At 38.9% G+C, this 25,246-nt stretch overlaps 1 protein-coding gene across 1 annotated transcript in view; it reads right to left on the bottom strand.

Annotated features, from left to right (window-relative positions):
- Positions 1-25,246, bottom strand: part of PARD3B (par-3 family cell polarity regulator beta) — a gene marked incomplete at both ends in the record, with an annotated part of 368,067 nt that overhangs the window by 119,799 nt on the left and 223,022 nt on the right. Inside the window, 2 exons of the mRNA XM_079539163.1 lie at positions 14,013-14,247; positions 15,237-15,443. Coding sequence (XP_079395289.1) covers positions 14,013-14,247; positions 15,237-15,443 — 442 coding nt within the window. The remainder of the gene's footprint in view (positions 1-14,012; positions 14,248-15,236; positions 15,444-25,246) is intronic.

The following is a 25,246-nucleotide window of genomic DNA, read 5'->3' as shown; positions in this document are numbered from 1 at the left end:
ATTTCAGAACTGCTACAGTATATTGACACTAATACAGTTTTGTTTTCCCAAGAGAACAGCATAATTATTATTATAAGTTCAGAAATGGGCAGATACTGAACCGAAACTGCAATATTAAAGGTCTGTAACAATCTTGCTGTGCTCAAACAGATTGTCATCTGTGTTGATTCAATGAAACTTGTCTGTGCCATTCAATGCAATTGATCACAAGATGCTTTTATAGAGCATTTGGTTATCCTAAAAATTAGGCATGCGGAGCCTTGAAAAATGACCACAGCTTGGGCTGTTCTTCAGAAGATACTTTCCTTTATAGCTGATGAAATTGTAAGTAAAAAAAGTAAAATTGTTCTTTTTCTTATCCTGCTCACCATACACGCTCAGAGAAATTCTGTTCAAGCCCCACTGCCTCGTGTTTGGTAACAACAGCCATTTGGCGATTTTAATTAAATCTTGTGGCTTTAATTATCTTCACGCAGACACTATATCAATTTAAGTTACTTTCTAGGGTTTTTTTTTCCTCCTCCCTGATGTTTCATTTTGGATGCTCCCTCTTGTCAGCAGTCAGCCTTTGAAACTGGGTGCCTGAAAAGCCACCAACCTAAGGTGGTTATGTTGTTGGTGGTTGCATGTTGTGTGCTTGGTATTGCTCTTCAAAGCTTGTTTTAATTCAATATTTACCAATGGAATGCAAATCTCTAGCTCAGTGCTTCACTTACAAATTTCTCCTTTAACCTTATAAAGTAGCATGACATTTTGCAAACAAAATATATTATCTTAAATTTTTCTCCTCTGATCACTGCTGTATATGAAATTTTCCCCGATTCACAGATTCCCACACTAACATTTGTATTTGCAGGCTTATTTTGGGACTGTATCTGCCTTCCATGGTGATTTTCTTACATCATTAAGCTGAAACCTGGTTGTTCAACATAATTTTGCATTTGGCTTTGTGGAACTTAAGGATGGAGCCAATCTAAGTGCTGCCAGAAAAAAGATATTAAGCCCCATGGACACAGATTTCTCCCTGCACAAGAGAACAGGCAGTTTCAAATAGATTGACACGTTCTAACAATAAGATGTAAAATTCCCCACAAAGAAGCCTGTTTGAGTTAATGACAGTACAAACTCAGCAAGCTGTCAACTACCTGGAAGTGCTACACCAGAACTTTATGTGGAGTTTTTGTCATTACAATAAGACTATTGCAATTAATATGGTATCAAAGTCAACAGAAGCCTATGCTATCAAAGGCAAGCAATCTTGCGAAACTGACTTAACAGCTGATCAGTAAATTGGATCCATTATATGTAATTTGTGTCCCAAGGTACTCAGTGAATGGCTGATGTACACAAAATAAACAAAGACTGAGAAAGACAATAAACCAATGGCCAAGATCAATAAATGGTCTTGGTATTCCATGATACAATGAGTACAATTGCTCTGTTAAATGCTCAAGATGTGGGCTGTTTCAGTATGTTAGGGCCCATCCATGCCCTTAAAGATGCACAGCTCTGCAATGAGACTACTGAAAAGAAGCTCTTTTTAGCTTATGTAGGACGTAAGCACCTCCTTGCTCCCCTCCTCTGAGTATTTATAGTACCCATGTAAATCCACCACCTCCTCTTGTAACCTTTTGCTGTTCTCATTATAGAGACAAAAATAGCCTGTCAAAGAAAGAGACCCAGTCTTTACTCAATGTTCTGGAAATTAACTATATAATACTCCAAAAGATTTATGTGCTAATCTAACAGTTCCATAAAAACACAAGAATACAAATAACAGTTAAAAATAGTAAAGGTAAAGATCTGAAGTGAAGAAGACAGAAAGGTATATGATGCAGCTGTGGTTTATTGCTTTGCCCTCTGCTGGACTGAGGCCTCAGTAAGTTATTAAACCACTGAGGTAAATCTTAACTATTCAGTTATTCAAAACCTCAACTCTCAGATTATTTTCTACTCTAGGCTTATGGGTAACTTTTTTTTTTTTTTTTTAAATCTTCCCCAGTGAAAGATCGTCTTGTCTGTGCTCCACTTTCAATTGTGCAGAAGTGCATGGACAGCAGTTTATGGTACAGCATAAGTTTTGTGCAGCAGGTCTACTGCCGGCGGTGATCCTTCTCACCGTGACAGGATCATCATCATCTTTCAATTTCTTTAAACTCTAGCCTAAAACCAAAAAAGATTAGACTCATTCTTTCCATTCTGAGTGCCTCCAACAAGACAGAGGAAACTGGTATTTAAGCCAGAATAAATGTTCGGAATGAATTAAATAAATATACTGCTATTGGAATATTTCTGATAGCATGCTTCAGACCGCCTGAAACTCAGTGTGATTTTACTAAGAGCAATAAAGTATGTATATTGTAGGGTAGCTGGCTTCTTTTCTCCCCACTAACATGCAGAAACATGCGTGTTGTGAGTCTTTGTAAAACACCAAAAATATCTCTACAACACAGATTTTTAATAGTAATATCCATGCAAGACATTCAATAAAATCAAATCCGCTTTATTACAGCACTGGAGACTAAAGCCAGTTATCCACTCAGAATTAGCAAGCTTGCATGCCAAATCAGTTTTCACCACTCAGTGGGTGCAACACACTCCACAGGCAAATTATGCAGTTGACAGAGAACCCGCTCTGTAAGATTTACAGGTCTCATCACGGTCTTACCAAACATCCTCAGCACTTACTACAGATAAATAAACACAACTTCTACTGTGTAATTACTCAAATTACGAAGTATGTTTCATGCAGAAACAAAGTGGCTAATAGTACTGCTCATAGGCAGATGGAATTCAAAGCAGAGCTCTACCTAGAAATTCCTCTACATTGCTTCCCAAACCATTTCTCAAACCCAGAGCTCCTCAAGCTCTGCCTGAACCTGCCTAGAGCACTCCCTGCTGTTACAGATGAATAATGGTTTGGGAAGCAATAAAAGACAACCAAGTTAAAATAGACTAAATAGGAATTCACACACACATACAAAAACCCACAATAGTTGAGGCAGAGATCTTCAGAGATGAAGAGCCACACTAACCTTTAGCAACACTTACAATAACTTGCCTTCCTAAAAGAAAGATTTGTTAATTTCTTTGAGAATAACACAGATCAAGTAAGTTGCTCTGCTGTTGTTGTTCTTCTCACAGTAAAGGCTGTAAAGTTGAAGCTTTTTTTTTCTCAAGAGCAGTGTATTTTTGGTTATGCAAAATCTTCACATTTTTACAAACCTCTTATATTCAGAATTATATTTTACTGTGCAGACTGCATCAACACAAACAGACATTAATCAATAATTTAAAAACATGTGTCATTAAGCAGCCTAAATGAATGAATGTGAGCTCCTTTGACAATCTTTCCTCATTATCTGTTAGGGAGGCAGAACAATTCAAGAGCTTTGGAATGGAAACAAGCACTTTCAAATGCAGAAGAGGAGATAGAAAACATATTTGGAGAAAAAAAAAAAAGAAAAAAAAAAAAGGAAGCTAACTTCTTTGAGTTGTTTATTTCCTCAATCTAATTTCAATTAAAAACAGAACATTACGATGTCTGTTACACTAAGCTACTGTAATACAGACTTCCACATAAGAGGATAAAAAGCCAAACAAAAAGCCGACAGAGGTGGAATGATCAGTGCCTGACTCATTACTCACTGTGGTTCTTCAGCTAAGAAAAAAAAACAGCACAAAACACTCACGGTCTTCCATCACCAGAAAACAGCTTTACAACTCTAATCACACATTACCACCAGGTATTCACTGTTTTCAGATATAGGGCAATGAATGGTGCAGGCAACCAGTTCCTTATTTCAAACCTAATACTGAAGTTAAACTACTGTAGATACTTAACAGCTCTCTTTATTTTGTACTATGCATACACAGAGACAGACAAACTTTTGCCTTGGGAGTCAACTGTTAAGACTTCATAGAATCATAGAATAACCTGAGTTGGAAGGGATCCACACGGATCATCGAGTCCAACCTGTTTATTTTTATTTTTTGCTTCTAAACTAATGGCGCCATAGCAATATATCTCATAGTCTCTCATAAGTACAGACACACACAAAGAATGCTGGTCTTCATCACATCAGCATTTGTTTAACACTTTGTATTTGTAGAAGTTCCATTTTATTAATTCTTCACTGATTCTCCCCAACTACTACAAAAATTAAGGTAGGAAAAAAAGTTGGAAGTTGCAAGACCAGAAAAGGAAAAGGAAGCCTACATCCTGATTTTTGACTAAGAATTTTTCAAAAACAACTAAAAAAATAAAAGCAAATTCTTCCAAACGCCCCACGCCCAAGGCAAGACACTAGTGAAGCCATTTCAGTTCAATGAAGGAAGCAGGGCAGTGTTCTTTGGATGTGCATTCTTCTGTGACAGCATCATCAACTCCTACGACAAACGTCATGCAGCACTGCGACCACTGAGAAATCAGCAGTGTCTCCTCATGATGAGGTGCAGAGCAGAAGTGACAGGCGGCAGAACCCATCTGAACTAGCTCTGCCAGAGCTATCAGACAGGGCTCTGCATCAACAGGGCAACAGCTATGGCAAGAGAGAGCCGAGGGTGGAGCGCCGAGTAGAGAACGGCAGAGAGAGTGGCACAAACCTGGAGACAAGCAAGTATTGTCGCAGCCAGAGGGTGAAGGTGAAGAGAAGATGGAGTTAAAGCTGCAGCTGAAATGAACAGGAACTGCCGGGTGATGGTCAATCCTGCACCTCTGCATTTTCTTCCGATACAATTCCATTAAAATGGGAAGGGTAGGGCTGGAATGGCACAACCAAACAGCCACTGCAGGAAGCTGTACAGCACTTTTCTTTTGTACTGATGGTGTTCAGGCACAGAAAGCAGGAACTGAGGTGGAAGGGACCTAAAGCTTTCCTATCCCCTCAGTCCCGCCAACATCTGCACACTCACTGCAAGTTCTACAGCAGGGACAAATCTCAGGCATGGCTGTGCATGTACTTTCTGCCTAGACATGCTCTAATAGGAAATGTGCTGCTGGGACAGGCTGGCTGCTCTTAACAGTTGCTCAGAGCAATGTCACCACACTGGTCTGTTAATGCACAACAAACGGAAGGAACTGAACGTGCTGTGCTGGCGGGCAGGCAAGAGCAGTCAGAAGAGCAGCCCAGCACCCTGATCCACAACAGAGAGGAATAATCTGGAGACAGCCAGTTGGTACAAGCACAAGCAGAGGGGAAAAAAGCTTCATGGTTTCTTTTGTGAGGTCTTCAGCGCTGGGCAAGAAGAGAGAAGGTTTTCTACTGCCTCAGTGGAAGAGTGCTGCAAGATGACATCCCAGGCAGCATCCCTTTTACGGAAAGGGGAAAGTTTCCATGATGACAGTGAAAGGAAATATAGAGAAACAGTTGGCAGAGGAAATAAAGGTTTGCCCATGCTAAATTTGAAATGACAAATCAATTTTTTCTAGCAAGAAGGCATAAAATGAGAGTAATAGACAGAAGGTCAATTTTATTTCTGAGCCATTGTATTCTAAACATCACTTCTGAAGGAAAGAGCATCCCTAGCTAGGAGGAGGGAAGCCCAGCTTAGCACCAGCAAAGGAGTGCAACCCAGTACCATCAACAGTTCCTGCTAATGTGCAACAGCAGCGGAGGGAGCTTGTAAAATGGTCTAGGCTTATGTCGCTGGTCTTCTTCCACAGAGGAACGAGAACAAAGTTTGCTAAAAATTGATTGGAATATGAATAAAAAAGAGGAAAAGTTAAAAGAGGACAGAGAGATTTTGTGTGAAAATAGAAGACCAGGTGACAGGAGATTAACAATTGAGAAAAATTGGAATCACTGGAAAAAAAGTTATCTGGAAAAGAAGGAAGTACCCTAGAGATCAGAGAAGCAGCTAGAGAAAATGAGAAAATCACGAGAAAGCTTACTCATTTTTTTTTTTTTTTTAAATAAAACGATAAGCCTGCTGTACTTTTATATAAGTAGCCAAAGTGGTTTTTAAACATATGTAATTTTCAAACATTTAGCCAACTAGTGATTATATGAAGCAGGGAAATGCTAGTTTTTGTTTGTTTACTTGGGTGTTTGTTGCTTGCTATTTTAAATAAGCATAAAGGCTAGGCTTTGGATATAGGATAACTGTGGCAGTGCGCTGACCAGTGTCACCCAGGAAGTCAGTAGCAGAGCAGGTGCTTGAAATGAACTCTCAGACTGTTTTCCTATCTCCTAAGCCATCTCTTGCCCACTTGCTTTCAAAAATCCCATGTGGAAAACAAGAGGGAAGAAGGAGACAGAGTGGCTCAAAGGGGTCAGCTTCTTCTGAAGCTAGCATACTTCATGTTGTCTGAAATTGCAACTAACCCAAAAGGAGCTTTGTTCCTTCTATATGTCAGCAAAACAAAAGGTCAGCCTATTGAAATACTGGCCAGGTCTGACTTTCTTCTATTAATAACAAGTAGAGACACATTTTTTAAAGTAATAGTTAAATAAATGGCTACATGTCTGCAATCATTTCAACTTAAAATGTCAACTGGATTTGAGATGCCATGTGCATTTAATCAATGACTCTGCATTATAATATAAATATTACTTTGGTTTGACTTCTTTGTCTGGCATAAATCATAATTCAGTGAGATGAGCACATTTCATTTTCTCTACAGATGGCTGTTAATAGCAATACCTATTAAAGTGGCACCTGCCAGCACTCTGTAGTTAAGGAACCTGTCAGGAGCCTCTTCTGTATGATCTCTCTGTTAATAGTTGTCTCCCCATCACCACAGAACCCCCATTTCCCGAGCTCATGTTACAAGAAATATTGAACCAGAAAACTCAGAAAAGCTATCTTTTTGTGTGTTTCAAGGTAGAATTCCCTTCACACAATATTCCTGAGCAAAATAGGTATTTATTAGTTAAAATGCAGCTCAGGTAGCATGACTTCAAGCCCTCTAGGATCTTTGACCATAACGCAGCTGTACTACATACAGAAATGCCCAATGTACCACAGCTTAGATGGAAAATCTGGTATTCAAGTTTTATCTTCAGACAAGAGACGGATTTTAAAACAGCTACCAGACAAGCACAGTGAATGAAGAATAAACACACTGCCAACAGAGGTGCTGATGAAAGGATACCATCAGGAATACACTTTGCTATTTCGGATTTTTTTTTCCTGCTGAAAGGGCGTCTTGGTCAAGAGGAGACAGGCATTCTGCCACTTCCAGAACAACCCAGTCATATTTCCAGTAGGAGCAGGATTTACTTCTATCTTAGTGGTGTGGGATGCCCAGAGGTCAATACTGACCGTTTAATTAGACACACCTGAGAATTTAGTGTGCAGTTAATCCTTACAGACTAAGTATGCTGTGTTTTCTTTCTTTTTTTTTTTTTTTAATCTTAGTAATGGCTTGAATAATGATATTTGAACTTGAAGTGAACATGCAAGTGTTTCACAAAAAGCATGCTCCTTGTAAACAGTTTGTAGTTTCCAGTCCTTTCAAACAGTCAGAAGGAACTTTCTGCTCTGATCTGTTAAGTAAATATAAATCTTGTTATCCAAGTTCAGTAATGAGAGTAAGGGGTCTATTCTTCTTCATTGCATTTGCAATACATCTAATGTTAATGAGATTTATGCATGCATATTAAGAAGAGAACAGATGCTTAATTAAACAAATAAGCCTTTAGTAGGCAGTTCACGTGATCATTTTTAGTACAAAACCCTCTTATTTTCTCTATTTTAGTCTGACTATGAATGCAACCAAGGAGGAATCGATACAGTTGAGGAAAAGAAAAAGGGATATACAGATTGAGATCTTTGTCTTATTTTAAAATACTTGAGAAACTTTAGTTACCTTAAACTAGATTAAGTATCTTATCTCACTCACCTCCTTGTGCTCTTTACAGCAAACAAGAGTTTTATTTACCATTTTATGTGTTTGGAAATGGGGAATATGAAGCAAAAGGAAGTCGAGACCTCTCAGTAACTGATCTGCCGCATTAACTGATGCCATGTAACTAACACACATGCTTGATCCATCTCAGATCATTTCACTACTGAGGGCAAAATAATCTAAAATTATGTTAGCGTAATTAATCACAATTTAATCTAGTCTTGCAGTGTTGTTTTTTTCTTTTTTTTTTTTCCTTCTGTCTATCCATATTGATTTCCAGCATGCTACATGTATATAGATAAATACATTAAAACATTCATAGATACATAGGACTGTGCATATACGCAGAGTAAAATACATGCGCTGCCTCTCTACAACAAATCACATCACTACTATTTGCTCTTTTAAAATTATACTGCAAACTTTTCCTCCTCAGTGCTTACCTTCTCAGGGAAACAAAGAGCAGAAAAAAGGTTCCCCATAAGCTGCCGTAGTGCTGTACCTAATGGAAGTCAATATCTGCATATTATGTGATCTACTTTGCAATACCCTTACAGGCTCACCAGTACTGGTTGTAAAAAGTATCGCTCTGAGCATCAGACCTGTAACAGTAGTAATGAAAAAAAGGGTCATTTTTGTCTTCCAACTAGAATGAAAAATTAAAATCACTAATGCACTTAGCTCAAAGGAAAATTGGCAAATTACGGGGACAAAAAATAAAATATTCATGGCTCATACTGTAAAATGGAAAGTAAATAATTTAAGATGAACTATAACATGAGAAAACGTACTACGTCTAAAGAAGAAAAAAGCAAAATGCAACTGAAATGCACATTTATTTCTGCATTCTTCACGTGCATGTGCACAAATATGCAAGCTATAGTTGATGTGCATTATTTGTGATGGACAGACATCTCACCTATACAAGTTTTGAAAATGTCCATTAGTGAACCACCAAAGTTAAGGTGTCAAATGCCTTAATTTAAATACTGTGTTTTTTGTTTACTGAGTCTAGTGTAGAAATAGAGACTACGAGGGTGTTCTTCAAGTGCAATCCAGTTTGACAAAACTCTTTATTTGAGTCACCAATTACACATCTGCTCACAGATTTTTATTAATCACAAAAAACTGACTGGTTTCTGCCTATGGGGAGAGAACTATTAAAATGTCACTGGTGTGGCTGCAGTCCATTAACTAACTTAACTTTATACCCATAAAGCTGAAAGAGCTACCCAGAATTTTTTATATCCCCTATCTGGAAAAGGCAGTAAGAGAGCCATAGACTTATGTTTATTATACGCCGGGACTGTAACAACTGCAATGGGATTAGGATATGGAGCAGCAACGCAATGCACAGCACAGGTCACATTCCCCTGGTGATTTCAAGGTTCGGCCTTTCTCCAATTTAATTTAGAAAGCAACTCAAAGCCCACCACAGGATTTCAAAGCAAGGCAGTAACTGGAGATCACGAATTTAAAATCTAGTGCTCACCAAGCAAACAAACTAAGGAATACAAATAACTTTTTCTTTCAGTTTTTCTTTTTAGATTAACTTCTGGGCTAGATTCACTTTGTGGTAGCACTCAGCATCAGGGGCTTCTACCACCCTGCACAGAAGAATTAATGAATCCTTCCAGACAACGTACAGAGCCACCTCACAAGGCTCTCTAAACCAGTGACACTACACATTTCCTTTATCCAAAGGCCCCAAACCCATTTACCTAAATTGTTGCTCATGAAAATACAAAACACGTTCATAAAGAAGTACAGGGAAGCTCATCTGAGGTACAGCAGTCTCCTCAAGGCTTAGCATGCCAAGAGAATCAGTCACCTTGATGAAAAGATAGGGATGAACCAAGAATGTAACAGGTTACTTACTGTGCAACCTTGCTCCTGTGATGCATCCGCATCCGTTTCAAGTCTAGCATGGATGCTAAAGAGTGACTTTTCTCTGAGACTGCAGTATAGATTTAGTTACAGCTCCAGTAATGATAGTACTGTCAATTCACTTTGCCGTCTGTTGTCTGGCGTTGCGCTATTTAGTAAGCTATGATGGTGCAGTGTGCCAGAAAATACCAACAAGTAAAGTAACGCTCGTTTAAATGATGTTACTTACAAACAATTAATCAAATCAGCTGCTGTTGTTCTCTGACCAGTACACATGCAGATTTGATCCTAAGGCAAGCAAGCAATATACGCATCAGGACCAAACAAATAACCCGCAACCACTGCACAGCCTGCACCACTGTAAGATAGTGCTTTGGATTATAGAGACTTTACTAACCAGTAAGAACCAGTGTCATCTACATTTTAAATTTCTAGTATATTAACCATGCTCCAGGTGCAGCAGTCATTAACACGTGGCAGCCAGGAGCTCCAGTTCATACTGGATAAAACAGAACATTTTTTAAAAAAACAAGGATTACAAAAATAAAAGCATGATTTCCTGATGGTCTCCCTGAATCACAGTCACCTAAATAAAGCTTCAATCCAGGAAAAGCTTAGCAGGAAAGCAATCTTTTTTTTTTTTTTAAATGTGTTAAAAAAAAAAAAAAAGACCAGGAACTACAAGTAAATAGCAGCTGAGCAACAGATGAGGCACTAAGTGAAATCTGTTAGCAACTGCTAACAGCTTTGCTATTTTCTGTTGTTAAATTAAAAAAAAAAATGAAAAGGGAAAAAAAGAAGCAAAAACCCAATGCAGTAGCAATTCCAATATGTTCAAAAATCTCAGCTACAAAAGACTAAAGGCCCTTCTTATACTACAAATAAATACTTGGGTTTGTCTTAGTATCTTGATATGCTTTGCTATTGATTAAAGGCAGAAAAAGGCCAATTCACAGGGATATATCATCAAGATAAAACTTCGTATAGATGTAAACATGACCATAGTATAATACAAATCCTCTGTCACAGACAAGTGGGATGTTTCTAGCAGCTACATAAGACTCCAGTTCTCTTTCCCATCTGACTCCTAGCCATTCTGCAGACAGCACAGTGTGCCTTCATTAGCGCTGAGCTTTCTGGTGAAAGCTCAAACATTTTCATTGCTTTTCTGGCCAGGGAGCTTTCACCATAGATGATCCTTCCTGACTTACCTCAACCCAATTCTGCAAGCAGAGAAGAAATAGCTCTGAACAAAGCAGCCCAGAAAAAATGAGAAATATGAACATATCAGTGTGGTTCTCAGCATGATCAAATGACTGCAGTCATTAGAATAGACTAAAAGTTCATGGCATTGCACTGTCCCAGGTAGATAAATCCTTATCACACCTCTGCCACTAGCTTTATGAGCCCATTTTCTCCTGGCAGCCCAGCAGGGGCTGCACTCCCTATCCCTCACTTTGGAGAAGTGTCCCACTTGTGGAACCACAAAATAACTACCACCGCATCTGCGGCAGGCACGCTACAGATTTCCTTCTCCATCCAGCTTTCTGCTCCCTTATGGTGTTTACACTTCCAGTGCTTCCTATGGCAGGCTTCCTTTCCAATTTAAACTCAGCATATCAAAAACTGAGCTTCTATCTGTTTCTAAATCCTTCTTTCTACTTTTCTCTTAAAACCACCAAAAATTAGTAGTCACCTTGCCTGCTGCAGAAGCTCACAACTTTGTCATACACAGCTCCTCTTTTTTCCTTCCGCAGATGTTCTACCAATAAAACATGCCAGTTTCATCTCTACTGTGTCATAAAAAAGTCTGGCTGTTTCTTTCCATCCGTGCTGCTAAAATACTTGATCATTTAAGCCTTCTTACTGCAAAGTCTCATCTCTAGTCCTCCTGACAGTCTCCTCACTCTTCACAGCAGTGCAAAACTCTAGTGTCAAAAATACCTCTTGAATCTAGCATTTATTCAGTGTTCAAGCCTTTCACTGATTTTTTTTCCCATTCTTTCCTTTAAAAAAGTATTCAAATTCACTGTTTTTGTTTTTCACAACACCAGCAGCAGTTTTTCCCTGAAAAAATACCAGTCTGGTTTTGTTCTTCTTGAGCTCATGTGGTCCCTCCGATTCTTTTGCAAAGCCATGCTGTTTGCCTTTGTTCCATCTTTACAGGTCATTTCCCTTCTTTCACTTTTGACATGGCTGGGGGTCCCCTAGGTCTCCCATTTTCTCATGAAGGAAATTTGTTTTGAAAAACAATTTTGTAAATTCTGGGATGAAACACTCACAAGGCCAAAGAACCTCCAAAAGCATGCTAGCCAAGCTGTTTGCTCTTACAAAGCTCTTAGAAGCTCTTCTATAACACCATCCCACCATCTCTGTGACTCTGTACAGATTTTCAGTGGTGTGGGACAGAAATTCGCATTTGTGTTGCCATACACATAAATAAATATTAACAACCATCACTGTTGGCTGGGAAGACAAATGGAATAAAAAACACGCATATGAAAGGAACAGATGTGTAAAGATTGTGTACAACCAGAATGTGAAATACAATCTCAAAAAGTGAATCACTGAGAATGGTAACCTATTGTTCTCAGCTTTGCATATTGATTGTTATCGAATTTTTTGTCAACTGCAGTCACTTGCCTTGGATTCTGATGTCACCCCCTGCTCTTTCTGGGTCAAGCATTATGCTTCCAAAAGATAGACCTTGCACTTCAAATTTAATCAGTTCTCCTAGCAATACACGAACCAGAAGACTTCTGTTTTTGTCAGACCTCTCCTCTTCTCACAGTCCCATCCACTCCAAACAGTTAAAATGAATGGAAACAGACATAAAGCTAAACATATACAAAAAGAGCTGCTGAAGTCACTCTCCTAATTATTCAGTGTTTTGACTGCAGTTGCATGTTAAGCCCCATTTCTTTAAGCAGTATGAACACAAATGCACGTGCAATGCACAGGTGTGAGTATGTGCCTCTCCAGCATTACTAAAGAGCCCCATTTGAACGCAGACTGTACCTTCATCTTACTTACATTAACAACTACTGAAATCATACAAGTTTGGCACATAACGATGCCTGTATATTTTTGAAAATATCTCCTCAATTTATGGATTCCTTTTGATGATATATGGAAGCAAGACAGCTGAAAGTTTTCATGTCAGTATAGCACAAACCATTCAGCTCCAGAGACATATCAACAGAGAGTTGCAATGTGAGCTTACGTAGCAGTGTCCTAATGAACATCACTGCAGACTGAATGATGCCACGCAACAATTTCTTAATTACAAGTTAAATACATCTTTACCTACACAACAGTTGCAGCTTCTGTGTTTACCTGGCTTGTCTAAAATAGAGCATGATAGGAAATATCAATTCTAGAGTCAGCTAGGATGGAAAAGACCTTTAAGATCATCGAGCCCAATCATCAGCCCAGTGTCCTAAAGCTAACAGTATTTTTTGTCAGAGGTAACCACATGATCATATAGTCAAATAACCTCTTAATATAGGAGACAATTAAATTTCATTCATATGTATATTAACTGTAAATATCACTTAAATTAAACGCTTTTCTACTCAACAGACTGAACAGGTACCAGAAGCAGTGGTGACAGCAAGCAGAGTGACTATATCACCAAAGTCTACAGCAGCAATAAGGAAATGTTGAGATGAGTTTTGTCTAGTCTCTGATCAGAGACATGAAACCAGTCAAAAGCCAAAACTGTTTGGAGGAAATCCAAACAATTGTGTGTCAAAAAGGGAGGATAACAATCTCTGGGCCACTGCAGACAATGGTTGAAGCTGTGAAGTAAAGATTTTATCATAGCTAGTAGTTTCCAGTAGCAGCAAATGTCACACGTGTTTATTGTAGCACAAGCAATTCTACTCTCTCCCAACGCCTGTGAAGAAAGCAGACAAGCAAGGGAAGAGGAGGCAAATGTCTGAATATGGGAGTGGGTCACATGTGACTCAGAAATATTCCCCACAAAACCTACGCCCCACACACATGCTTGTTTTAAGCCTGAAACCTTGATATTTTTTTTTCTGGCATATGGGAATGAATTTCAAAGGCACAAAAAGACATTTTGTCTGCCAAATGTCTTCTGCCTCAGCCACAAGTTTGGTGTAAAAGTATAAACTGCTTTCTTTTTAAATAACATAAACATTATTTTGAGTCCAAATGAAATAATTTTTCCACTACTTTATGAGAGCACCATTTGTTTCACATGTTATAATGAGCATGGGTGGCTGTTTTGCTTTTTAAAATGACATACCTCAACATGACACCAAAACCTTTCTTCTTTTTCTTTTCTGGATCTTCATTCTCTTCTTTCCTTTTCTTCTCTTTGATTTTAGTTTTGCCCTTTTCTTTTTTCTTCTCTTTCTCTCTATTTTTTTTGTCTTTTTTCACTTTGGTTTCAACATCTTCTATTTCAGGGTTCCCTGGAGGGACAGATTCCATGTTCTGAGCTTCTTGACCAGAGTGAGAGCTCTTATCAGAGAAACCATCTGCAGAAGAAAGAAATAATGGGGATAAGTAAGGGGCCACCAAAATGCAAACACATGGAATATAGCACAGGTGTCTGGAAGGTGCTCAAATGACTCACAAAACATACTTATTTAATTGAATAATGTAAAAAGCAGACTAAACATATCTAGTGAATTCAAGCAAAGTTCTACTGTAAATTAAATACAGAATTATTATAGTGACTTGCTATTGAGTATTAATCCTGATAAGAAAACCTGACGTGGTAAAACATTACACTGCTTGAAATCTGGCTTATCCACCAGCTCAAGAAAACTGACATGCCAAGTTGCAAACATTTCATTGTGTTCTTGCTTCAACTAGAGACTGTAGTAACTGAATAAAACCAACCCAGTAAAAATATGATCTCATTCACTCTTTGGAATCTTCCCACTTTAATACAGCTGAAGAAGAAATAGACAAACTGTTCTGCCTAATTGAAGAAGACCTGTGTTGTTTCTGTTTGGGGGCTCAGGATCCAAGCACAGTTTTATGCTTCGTGATGAAGGAGACATTATTTCCAAAATGGGGTCTTTAAGAGCATGGTGACAGAATGAATGAGCAGCAGGGTGCTATCAACACACTGCCTTGCCTATAGCAGGGAATGAATTTCCTAGTTGAAGGGGGAATTGTAGACAGCTCCGTAAAATAAGCAAGATAATTTTTAGTGTAATCTGAAGAAGGCAGCTGCTTCTTAAAGTTGAAAAACACAATTATTTAAGGATTGAGTTCTAATTCTAATTCCTCCACCGCACCCCTGCCCCAGAGGAGATCAGTGAAGACTTTACACTAAACCTAGTCAAGGTTGTATGGGGTAATACAAAGACAGCTCTCATTCAGCAAGACATAAGCAGCTTTTTAAATTTGATCAAATTCAATTGGACTAAATCTCTTACTTATATATTGTACTAAGCTAGCCCTCAGCAATACTAAATGAAGGTGTTTCCCTGAAACAGCACCATCGGCAACATACCCTCTTCTACATCCTCAGGTCCATCATAAGACTTGTCAATGGCAGCTCGGAAACTCTCATTACACCCCCGACCACGGACGACATGGGGCCTGGGTCTGTGAAAAGGGAGTTCATTCTTCCTAACTTCAGCTACAGCAGTCTGAAGACTCTCAAGCGAACTGGACTTCTTCAGTCCCAGGGTAGGACCAAAATCCTTGCCAGAAGTATCTGGAAAATAGTTAAGTTTTTACACATAAAACCACACAGTGAAATTAAAATTATTAAATGGGTATATTTAATTGTGTACTTTATTAGTTGAGGCCTTTGAAACAGTATGCAATCAATGTAATTTGTTCTAAAAATAACATCAAGTTAAAGCTAGTTCTGAAGAGATCCTCATTCAGACTTGGAGGGAATGGCATGTGATTTATAGACCTGACAACAGTGATGGGCAATAGCAAGCTCTCTTTGTTACTTTCAAGTCTGCACCAATGCTAAGGATGGCTTATTTCCTCATCCTGAGAAACAGACCTTGCCTTGCAAAATGCCTTGTCTTTGAGAATACAAAATTCTTTAGATTTCAACTTTTTACACAGATGCTAACACAAGCAACAGGACAATATAAGAACAGAAGACTTTCACATGTACGTCCATATCCTGACGCAGCTGAAGAGATTTGAAAATTACAAGAAAGAATGGTATGTTAATACTACGTGGTCAGTTTAGCAACCCTAGAGCACAGGTATTTCTGAGCTAAGACATTGTGATGAGTGAGTTCCTAAATGGAATATAGAGAATCATCAGTAGTGTCTACGTAAGGCAACTTATGCTTCCATTCCCTGCAGACTGAAACGTAGCTGAAAAAAGAAGAAAGAAAAAAGAGAAAACAAGTTTAAGGAAAGCCTGGTTTCTAGGTCACAGTGCAGCCTTCTTTTGTTCGCTAATTGCCATTCTGGAGACTACCATTATTGCCAAATTAGCAAGAGCTAAAATGGAGTTAGAACAGTGACTTGCATACAACACAGCGGTGCTTAAAATCACTACAAAAGCGTGCATCAGGAAGAGGCACTGTAGTGCCTATCTCAGCCTGAGAATGAGCAAAAACAGACAAGAGAAGCGTAATCACTGTAAAAAGCAGCAAAGTGAAAGCCACTCTGATCAGCAGAGGAAACACTTCCTTGTTTTTCAGGCAGAAAACAGCTCTGACGGGTGGCCTGCTGCTGCGGCCCCAGGCAGGTGCAGCCCTCAGCCTGGCTGGGCCTACACTGATGGCAGCCTCAGAGCCCCACCTTGAAGCCTGAGGACTGCTATCTGCTGTGGGACAGCGGCAGGCATCCACAGCACCTGCAAGGCCACAGCCCCACGTCCAGAAGCACACAGTGCCGTGGCTGCGATGGGCAGCAGGGCCCGAGGATCTGTCAGCACCCACTGCCTCGGGAGATCTTGCAGCCAGTCCTTGTCTCAGGCTGCGGCAGCGCCCAGGTACCTGAAATGGCCGTGTCCAAAGCCAGCGCAAGGGCGTTTATTCACACATCCCAGGACAAGCAGTGCTATGTTAAATTAGAGTCCTCAGCTGTGTGCCTTGGTAAAAGTCTGGGGTTAAATGCCAGCTAGAGTCTGTCTCCTGCAGAGCAGAGCCAATTACTCAGACTAGAAGACTAGTGCAGCCAGTCACAGAGAACAGGCCCTGTGTCACACACGGCTCTTAGACAGCTGCATGGGACACTGAGCAGTTACTGGCAAAATGTGTTTCCTCCTGTGCAAACAGCCATTAGTTTGCCATTTTGTCCTGTTGAGAAGGCCCATTTAAGGAATTAATATTAGCAGTAATTAGCAACAACTTCCTGGGTTTTTATATTTTTAAGAGAACAGTTACAGACTTACAGCAACTTCCATGTATTGTTATCAGTTTGGTATTAAAATTAGGAAAAATAATTAAATGGAGTACTCTTTGGTTGCAAAATTCAGAACAAAACTGTCTTGGAAAGTTGCATTTTTTCTTATGCCCCTAAAAGAAATAGAATTGTCTTACACACAATTAATTGGCCAAAATCATCATAAAATACTGAGCTACCTTAAAAGACAGAATAAAACGGCAAAGATTGACCATATTTCTCACTGGCAAAGAAAGTGAAATTTCACCTCTAATCTTCCTGTGTTCTACCATTTAAAAGATGTCCTCATTTATTCAAAAGCTTACTGTGACCCCTTAGTAACAAATTACTATCAGGCATTTAGTTACCCTTTTCTAAAGCTGTAATTATTTAGTCTGAAATTTTGCTGGCAACAACTGCAACTTTCTCACTTACTATCAAAATCTCCCCATAAAGAACCATCTGAATCCAGGTGAAGAATGACAGCATTTTTTCTTATTGATGACAGTAGGACCAATGCAGTTTTATTAAGAAGGCGAACATTCAGTCAGAGTTTCCTCGGGCACATCCACTAGGGTTTTCAGAGAGAACTTTTTAATTTTCCTGGTCGGCTTTCATTCCCTCTTCCTTTCATTGTAAGGCTGAAGCAATTACATATTAGTGTGCAACTAAAGAGATGGGAGCTGAGTTGTTTCCATAAGCAGGCAGGGCAGTCCCCATGCTTTCACAAGCAGCATTTATTACTGGATGCAGTACTGAGAAATGCCAGAGACTCCATAACAAACAAGTACCAAACAGACCCTCCGCTAGAGAAATTTCCCTGCCCTGTCCCTCTCTGGAGACCTTTTCTGTACACCTTTAAGACAGCTCTAAGCGTGAAAACATGAGTTTTACTCATTGGTAAAAAACAAAATACTGAAAAAAACCTCACAGAACAACAATGGAATCTCTTTAGAAGGTATTTGTAGATGGTGTGTGACTGAGATTTTGAATGCAAAAGTGTGAGCTAGGCAAGGAATAACTTAATTGCTCATTATGAGTAGAAATGTTTCTTTTTATGCATTTTAAATTTTTGAGACCTCATTTTACTGTTTCCTACAGCATCATGATAAAAAACATCTACTTCATTACCAACGGTGCAATATTTTATGAATGCCTCCTGAACTTCAGGAAACAATAGCTGATGTCACTATCTGCCTGATAACTCCTGAAACCAAGCTGCTGATCCCAAGATTATAGTCATAAGCAATCATTCTTTTAACTAAAAGGCAGTATTACATGTAGTTCCATTTTCTTTTCAACATCAACAGTTACCAAAGTTTTTCCTCTTTATGTAATATCATGTACTTTACATTCTGTCCTCTTATTACTATTACTGTTATTATTAGTTTCAGGTATTTCCAGACTTCTCTTTTTTCCCCACATATGCACATTCCATTCTCTTTCATAGTCCAGAAGGAAACATAGCAAAAGCAAGATGTAAGCCACAAAAATCAAAGCGAAACAAGAGTGTAGAGGGCAAGGCAAGCCACCTCGAAGGCGTGTTTGCAGAGAGAAATGGAAGAGGAGCCATAACCACATAAGTACTTATTCAGGCAGGGAAAAGCAGGGTTTCTGTTGCACAGAATCATATGATATAGCAATCAGGCTGACCAACGGAGCCCTGCGGCAAAACAGTCAAAATGAATCCCTGCTGTAGGGATACCATTGGTATGAGAACGAACGAACCAGCCCTGTTAACCAATGGAAATATGTCCAAAGACATAAAATACAAGAGACTGCCAGTAAGAACATCCAGCCCTAAATAAACTGGTGTGCGAAGTGAAAAACATGGTTTTCCTTTTTGATAAACATTAGACCAAGATAGGAAACAGAAACAACAGAAAACAGGTGGACAGACATCATTCTTTCCCATAGGGCTGCGACGTTATACAGGGACTAAAATTAACTCACATTCATTTCTTTGTGAACCATTTTCTTTAATGGAGTTTCATTTATTTATGGCAGTATACACAACAGCAAAGGATTTTTTCCCTCTCACACTTCTACATACAGGTATTTCCTCAATTGTCAACTGATTCAATGCAGAAAATGATACAGGAAGGAGGAATTTGAAAGTCATTACATCATTTAGTTCATGATTTTCAAATAAGGAGCTTTAAGAGTATTTCTGAAGAATAACCTCAGACCATATGGTATCCTTGTCTTCAACACTATTCAAATATCATAGAAAAATATTATGAAGGGTTGAAAAAAGCAAGAGAAAAATCACTATCTTGCTCTCATATATTAAAGACAACATGTACCGTTTTGCTCACTTTATATCCCAAACTGAGCATTTCAAATTAGAAGCAGGAATGCTGAACACCGAACAGCCTCACTTCTGGCAGAAATATCTAAGAAAGAGAAATCAAAGCATGGGAAAATTTAACAAGTTCCTCTGATTAAAAAGAGCCAGCTACAGGTTTCAGATTTACAGATATTTCAATCTATTTTACTACCTATAATGATTGCAACTTAGCTCAGATTTGCACAAACTGCAATTTCAACTATGAATAATGGTGGTTCACAATTTGGAGCCCTGAATGTATGCTGAGCTTTAGGCAGCTGTAGAGAACATGCTTGGAATAAGGCAGTCATTAGGCAAGAGACGAAAATGCATGACTACCGTCATCATAGCAAGGTGTGCTGGTGTTGCTGATTTCTACGGTCTTATCACTAAGAAACACTGACACTGCAAAGAAACACGTTAATATTTCAGAAACAATATGTACAGCATAAAGTATTGCTAAAGTACGAAAAAGTCACACCATGCAGAAGTATTCTCAGAGAAATGGCACATGTGGTAAAGCCAAATAAAACACAGCAAAGCCTGTCTTTGCAGAAAAGGTTGTTAAATGTTACCTGCTGAAGTAGTTTATTTGATAGACTAGTTTAACATCTTGTATAACTTTCTGTTTCACAGGACAGTTCTACATTCATAGTTTTCCTAGGCATAGAAGGCCTCCTCCTCCAGCAGGCTACTGCCTTCTCCCTACCCATGCAAAAGGCAATACTCGCCCTCAGGATAGGCCTGAGTATAAATTAAGCTTCCTGACCTACAAAATAGGAGCTTTCTCCTCAGGGATATTTATGTATATCAAATTGATTTTAGATATAGCTGTTACAACCTGCTGGGGGAAAGCAGGTACAGGAAAAGCAACGCAGACAGGAAAAAGTCCAGTTTTTAGAAAATACGATTCCCCTGTGATTTCAGGCACCTTGTAAATTGATCAGTCTGGAATTGCAAAGTAATAAAGATTCTAGTGCCTTGTGATTGCTTTACTCCTTCTTCCACACCCACCTTCTGATAAGGTCAAAGATTTCAATCCTGTTTTAAACAATTGGGAAATGTGACACTTTCTCAGATTAATTGATATAAATTACACTTCTCATAAGCTAAAACAACATTTTTGTTCCTGGGCCAAAGTTTAACATGAAGTGAGAGTCCCTGCACTACTATTCAAACAAAGTCATTTTTAATGGTATGAAGCTAACATCTAGAATGTTAAATTTGACCTCAGGGACAGAGGAGGAAACTTCATCAGTAGCTGAACAAGAGAAGGGAATCCAAGAGTTACCTTAAATTCATGGTTACAATCTATCAGCTTCAGTAACCCTAAGCCTATTTTGAAATAGCCTGCTGAATTATTATTCGCTCTTAGTCATCCAGCCTGAAATCAGATTTTTAAAAGTAGGACTGATTTAAATCTGAAGTAACAAATTATAAGGAAGTAAAAAGTTCACATAGAGGTTATTTTTTGTTTTCTCTGCTAATTCCACGCCTCTTTGTGCGTTATTTGCATGTGAATGCAGAAATAAATCCTCTTATATCAATCATTTTATTCACATTTATTTTCCTTCTGGGGGAAAGAAAAAATATGTTGTACATCATTTTTGTCATCAAGTTTTGGCCTGGGCACATTTTTACAAACACTCACATAGGCTGCACGTTACAGACTGCTTTCAGCATCAGGCAGGGATTAATTTACGCTGCTGCATCAACAAACAAGATTATTAACGAAAAAGAAAAGCCAAAGTGAGGCAATGCAGAAAAATACATTTCAATTAAACATATTTAACTTGCAATTAAAAAATAAATTACGCAAAGCACTTCTCTTATGTTTGTTTGCTTTGCCTTATCTGTGAGCATTAAGAGTAGGAAAGGAAATTAGATTTTAGCAAAATAACCTGGAAAGAACATTCCTTTTGCTACTGATAAAGGCATTTCTTTCGTACACCCATCTCCACACTGATCAATGAATCCCACATGCTTGAGATATTTATGAGATCTCTTTATTGCTAACCCCACCACCACGAAACTGCCCAACAGCCACTCTAATTTAAGATGCTCTAAATATTGTTGCCATGGGTGACACACGTACATGAAGTAAGGCAAAGCTCTGCTAATAAAAAGGCTTTCACAGCATTTCAGTCCTTGCTCTTAAGTGAAGTTAAAATTTATGGCTTTTAAAATACTGGATCTGAGAGAGGTCAGGTTAAATGGCTGCTAGTAATAAAAGGAATCAATATGCCACAGCATCTGAAGCAGCCAGCAAACTAAATAAACACTTCATCCAAATCCACTTGGCTCTGAATTAAAAGAACATAAAATACTGTATTTATTTTGTTTGCCCTCCACCAGTCCATGGTTTGCATCACTACATACGCTAGAATTCTGCACGAAGCAACCAATAAACATATACTGGCCAAGTAGCAATTAAACTGCATGTCAAGGCTAGGAGCAATTAACTGGGCATTAACCTTATCAGGGAGCCACTTGTGGATTAGCCAGCTACAAACAAGCAAACATCTCCGTCTGGAAAGATTCTGAAATGTATTTACAAAAGCTTCCAAGGACTCAGACTTTCCGTCTCAGGCAAATACAGGCTAAGTGAGCCATTCTCAGAGATAGCCCCTTATTCAAAAACCCTGATCTATACCAGGATCACCTACTGTGGCGATCAGCGTGTCCTAATAGCATAGAAAATAATACAGTTTAGTTCTTAGTACACTTTAAAATAAAGCGGATCAAAAGAAATAGTGAACTTACATCTGCTACTCCTAGTCTATCTATATTTGGTTTGGTTCATAGACTGATTTCTTCTCTTTACTATGAGTGGTGAGGTGCTAGAACAGGCTGCCCAGAACGGTTGTGGATGCCCCATCCCTGGAGGTGTTCAAGGCCAGGCTGGATGGGGCCCTGGGCAGCCTGGTCTAGTATTGAATGGGGAGGTTGGTGGCCCTGCATGTGGCAGGGGGTTGGAGATTCGTGATCCTTGAGGTCCCTTCCAACCCTGGCCATCCTGTGATTCTGTGACTTTCCAAAGTTATGAAAACCTATTTTCTCCCGTTTATTATTATTTTTAAAGGTTTAATTTTCAATTTAAGAAATTAATACACATTGTGAATTTGCCTGTGGACCACCTGCACAAAATGTACAAATATACCTGCAATCTGCCTATCTACACACACACACACTAAGGGCCTTTCATGAAAACACACAGTGTTGAAATTGCTTTGTTTATGAACGTAACAAATCTCATCTGGAAACGGTTTTTAAAAAGTTTGTGTGAAAATCCAGCTCTTCAACAGGAATATATAAAATGTTGCCAATCCTACCACTGACTAAGAGAAATGCTTCTGAGCTCTGGCTCAAACTCTCAGACACACAAAATTTGAAAGGATTACGTAGGTTTCCCACAAGAGCCCTGAACAAAAGTTCCTTTTTATTTCCTAATAAGATTATTTGAATACTTCAAAGTTTGCTAACAGTATTTTATTATAGTTTCCTAACAGCTGCACCCACAGTTGTGATATTGAGAGCTTCACCTAACTTCATTGTACACACTTCACCTGCACCTATTATTTTCAAGCTGTCTTCTGTAATAAAACGTCTTTGTTTGGTCTCATTGCAGAGATAAGCATTGCTTCCGGAAGGATACAAACCCAAAGAAGACACCTCCTGCAATATCTGAGTAACTGAGTGGGAAACGTGCTGTTTTCCAGACAGGAGCATTCATTCATACTCCTCAGCCTATGCATTCAAATTACATTCAACATACGGTGCTAAAAGGAATTCAAGAGGGCAGAGGGTCATGTGTGCAGAGATAAAAATAAGTAAAATTAAAACTTCGGTATTAAGAACACTCATTTTGTTGCTCTTAAAACATGAGAAACGTTCTCAGGGCTTTCTTCCATGAAAGTGAATCTGTGGAGAAATCATATCCAAATCATAGAAAATTTGGCAAGAAATTTTCCTTGTAAACAGCTGCAGCCAAGGAGTTTGCTAAACTGTTCTGCAGTGTGCAAAGACACAGATTTGTACCCAAGAACATCTGGCAGTCTTCTGGGGGCTTAACAGACACAGCTCACAATTGGACTACAATCCCAGCCATCCTTAGAAATAAAGTCAGAACATCACTTCTGCTTCCTGGTTAACTCAGACACCCAGGCCATACAATTTACTTCTGTACAACTCATGTTTGTCAGGGGATGTATGGTACTACTGTTCCCTCAGAACAGTCAGGTATGCACATCATGATGTGTCCTTTTAATAACAGAACAAAACAAAAATTGGCAAGAACATGAATGAGGCATTAAATAATGTTAGTATCTCAAATCTGTATTTTTTTGAAAACTCATTTAATTCTTAGGCATTCAGCAAATATGCACCCAGTCATAAGTTATGACCATGGAAAGGGGAACTTCCCCAGATTTCTAAGTCTTCTTTCCTCATCAGCCAGTTTTAGTATCCTAAAGTTGTTACTCTATTAATTACTGAATTACGTTCATTATTTTTGCAATACACAGTTTTGCATCACTATGATGTACTTAAATAGAAAACTAGTAATGCAAATAAAACTGTCTGGAACAACTTAGAACATAAACTAACTGTAATGGCAAATAAATATTTTCTTTTTCTTCACATTCTTCTATCTGCACTTATTTGTATTTCTTCCCTGTCCACAAACAACAGTACTGTGTTCCCTTTTACTAGGCCAACACATGGAGAATTGATGGAGCATGGTCTTAAACATAATACAGTACTGAGCTGCAGAAAGGTGGGGTCAAACAAAACTGGAAGGTGACTAATTCTTCTCATTGACATTCCTCATCAATCAGCAGGAACGTGCCTAGAGAAGTTAGTAAAAAATACAACCCTAAGTTATGGCAAAAGAAAAAAATCACATTTCCCAAGGTCTAACAGGGTGGTAAACAGCAATGGTATCATATGCCATAGTGATACTGCAATCATGATCACTTGATATGAGTGAAGCACAATCAAATTGTACTTCAATTTGATTTTTCAGAGAAAACAAAGATGGTTAGTCCTAGAAAAATAAAGGCTTCCTTTAAGTCAAGCCTGAATAGCACTGGGAAATGCATGATTCCGCCTAATGACTCCATACACTCAGATAGCATGAGCCAGAGTAAACTTCAAGTAGATTGGGATGTACTTGAATAATCAGAGTCTAGATCAGGAATATCAGAAACTGACACAGTGCAGTGGATCAGCTGTAGAACTAGGCCTTAAGTTGATCTGCTTCAATTACCTGGCAGTTGGATCCATCAGAGACACTTCAAAATCTATTACACAGGAGGTGTTTTATGGGACTATGCAACGTTCAAACCCTTCAAAGCAAGTCACTACAGTGCAATTCCCTAAACAAATGCTGAATTACAGTCTATGCCTAGAATGGGATCCAATACAACTGATCCCAAATGCAACTTTTAGGAATCTTAATCCAGAATCACAAGCTAAATGTGCTCATGTTAACAGGGACTGCACAACTGGAACAGGACATCTCATTTTCAACAAGCTGGTCCAATTCTAGGAACCAAAACCTTTGGGGAAAATTAACAGTTTTCCACTACGTGCCAGCCTAGGGCTGCTGAGTATCTGGCCTTTGACAGCTATCTGCCTCTGGCACCATATCACAGAATCACAGAATTGTAGGGGTTGGAAGGGACCTCCAGAGATCATCGAGTCCAACCCCCCTGCCAAAGCAGGTTCCCTACAGCAGGTCGCACAGGTAGGCATCCAGGCAGGTCTTGAACATCTCCAGAGAAGGAGACTCCACCACCTCCCTGGGCAGCCTGTTCCAGTGAATACCA

This window comes from Tetrao urogallus (genome assembly GCF_951394365.1).
Source record: "Tetrao urogallus genome assembly, chromosome: 8".
Lineage (NCBI taxonomy): Eukaryota > Metazoa > Chordata > Aves > Galliformes > Phasianidae > Tetrao > Tetrao urogallus.
Note: the sequence above shows the minus strand (reverse complement) of the source record. Positions and strands in the feature narration are given on the sequence as shown.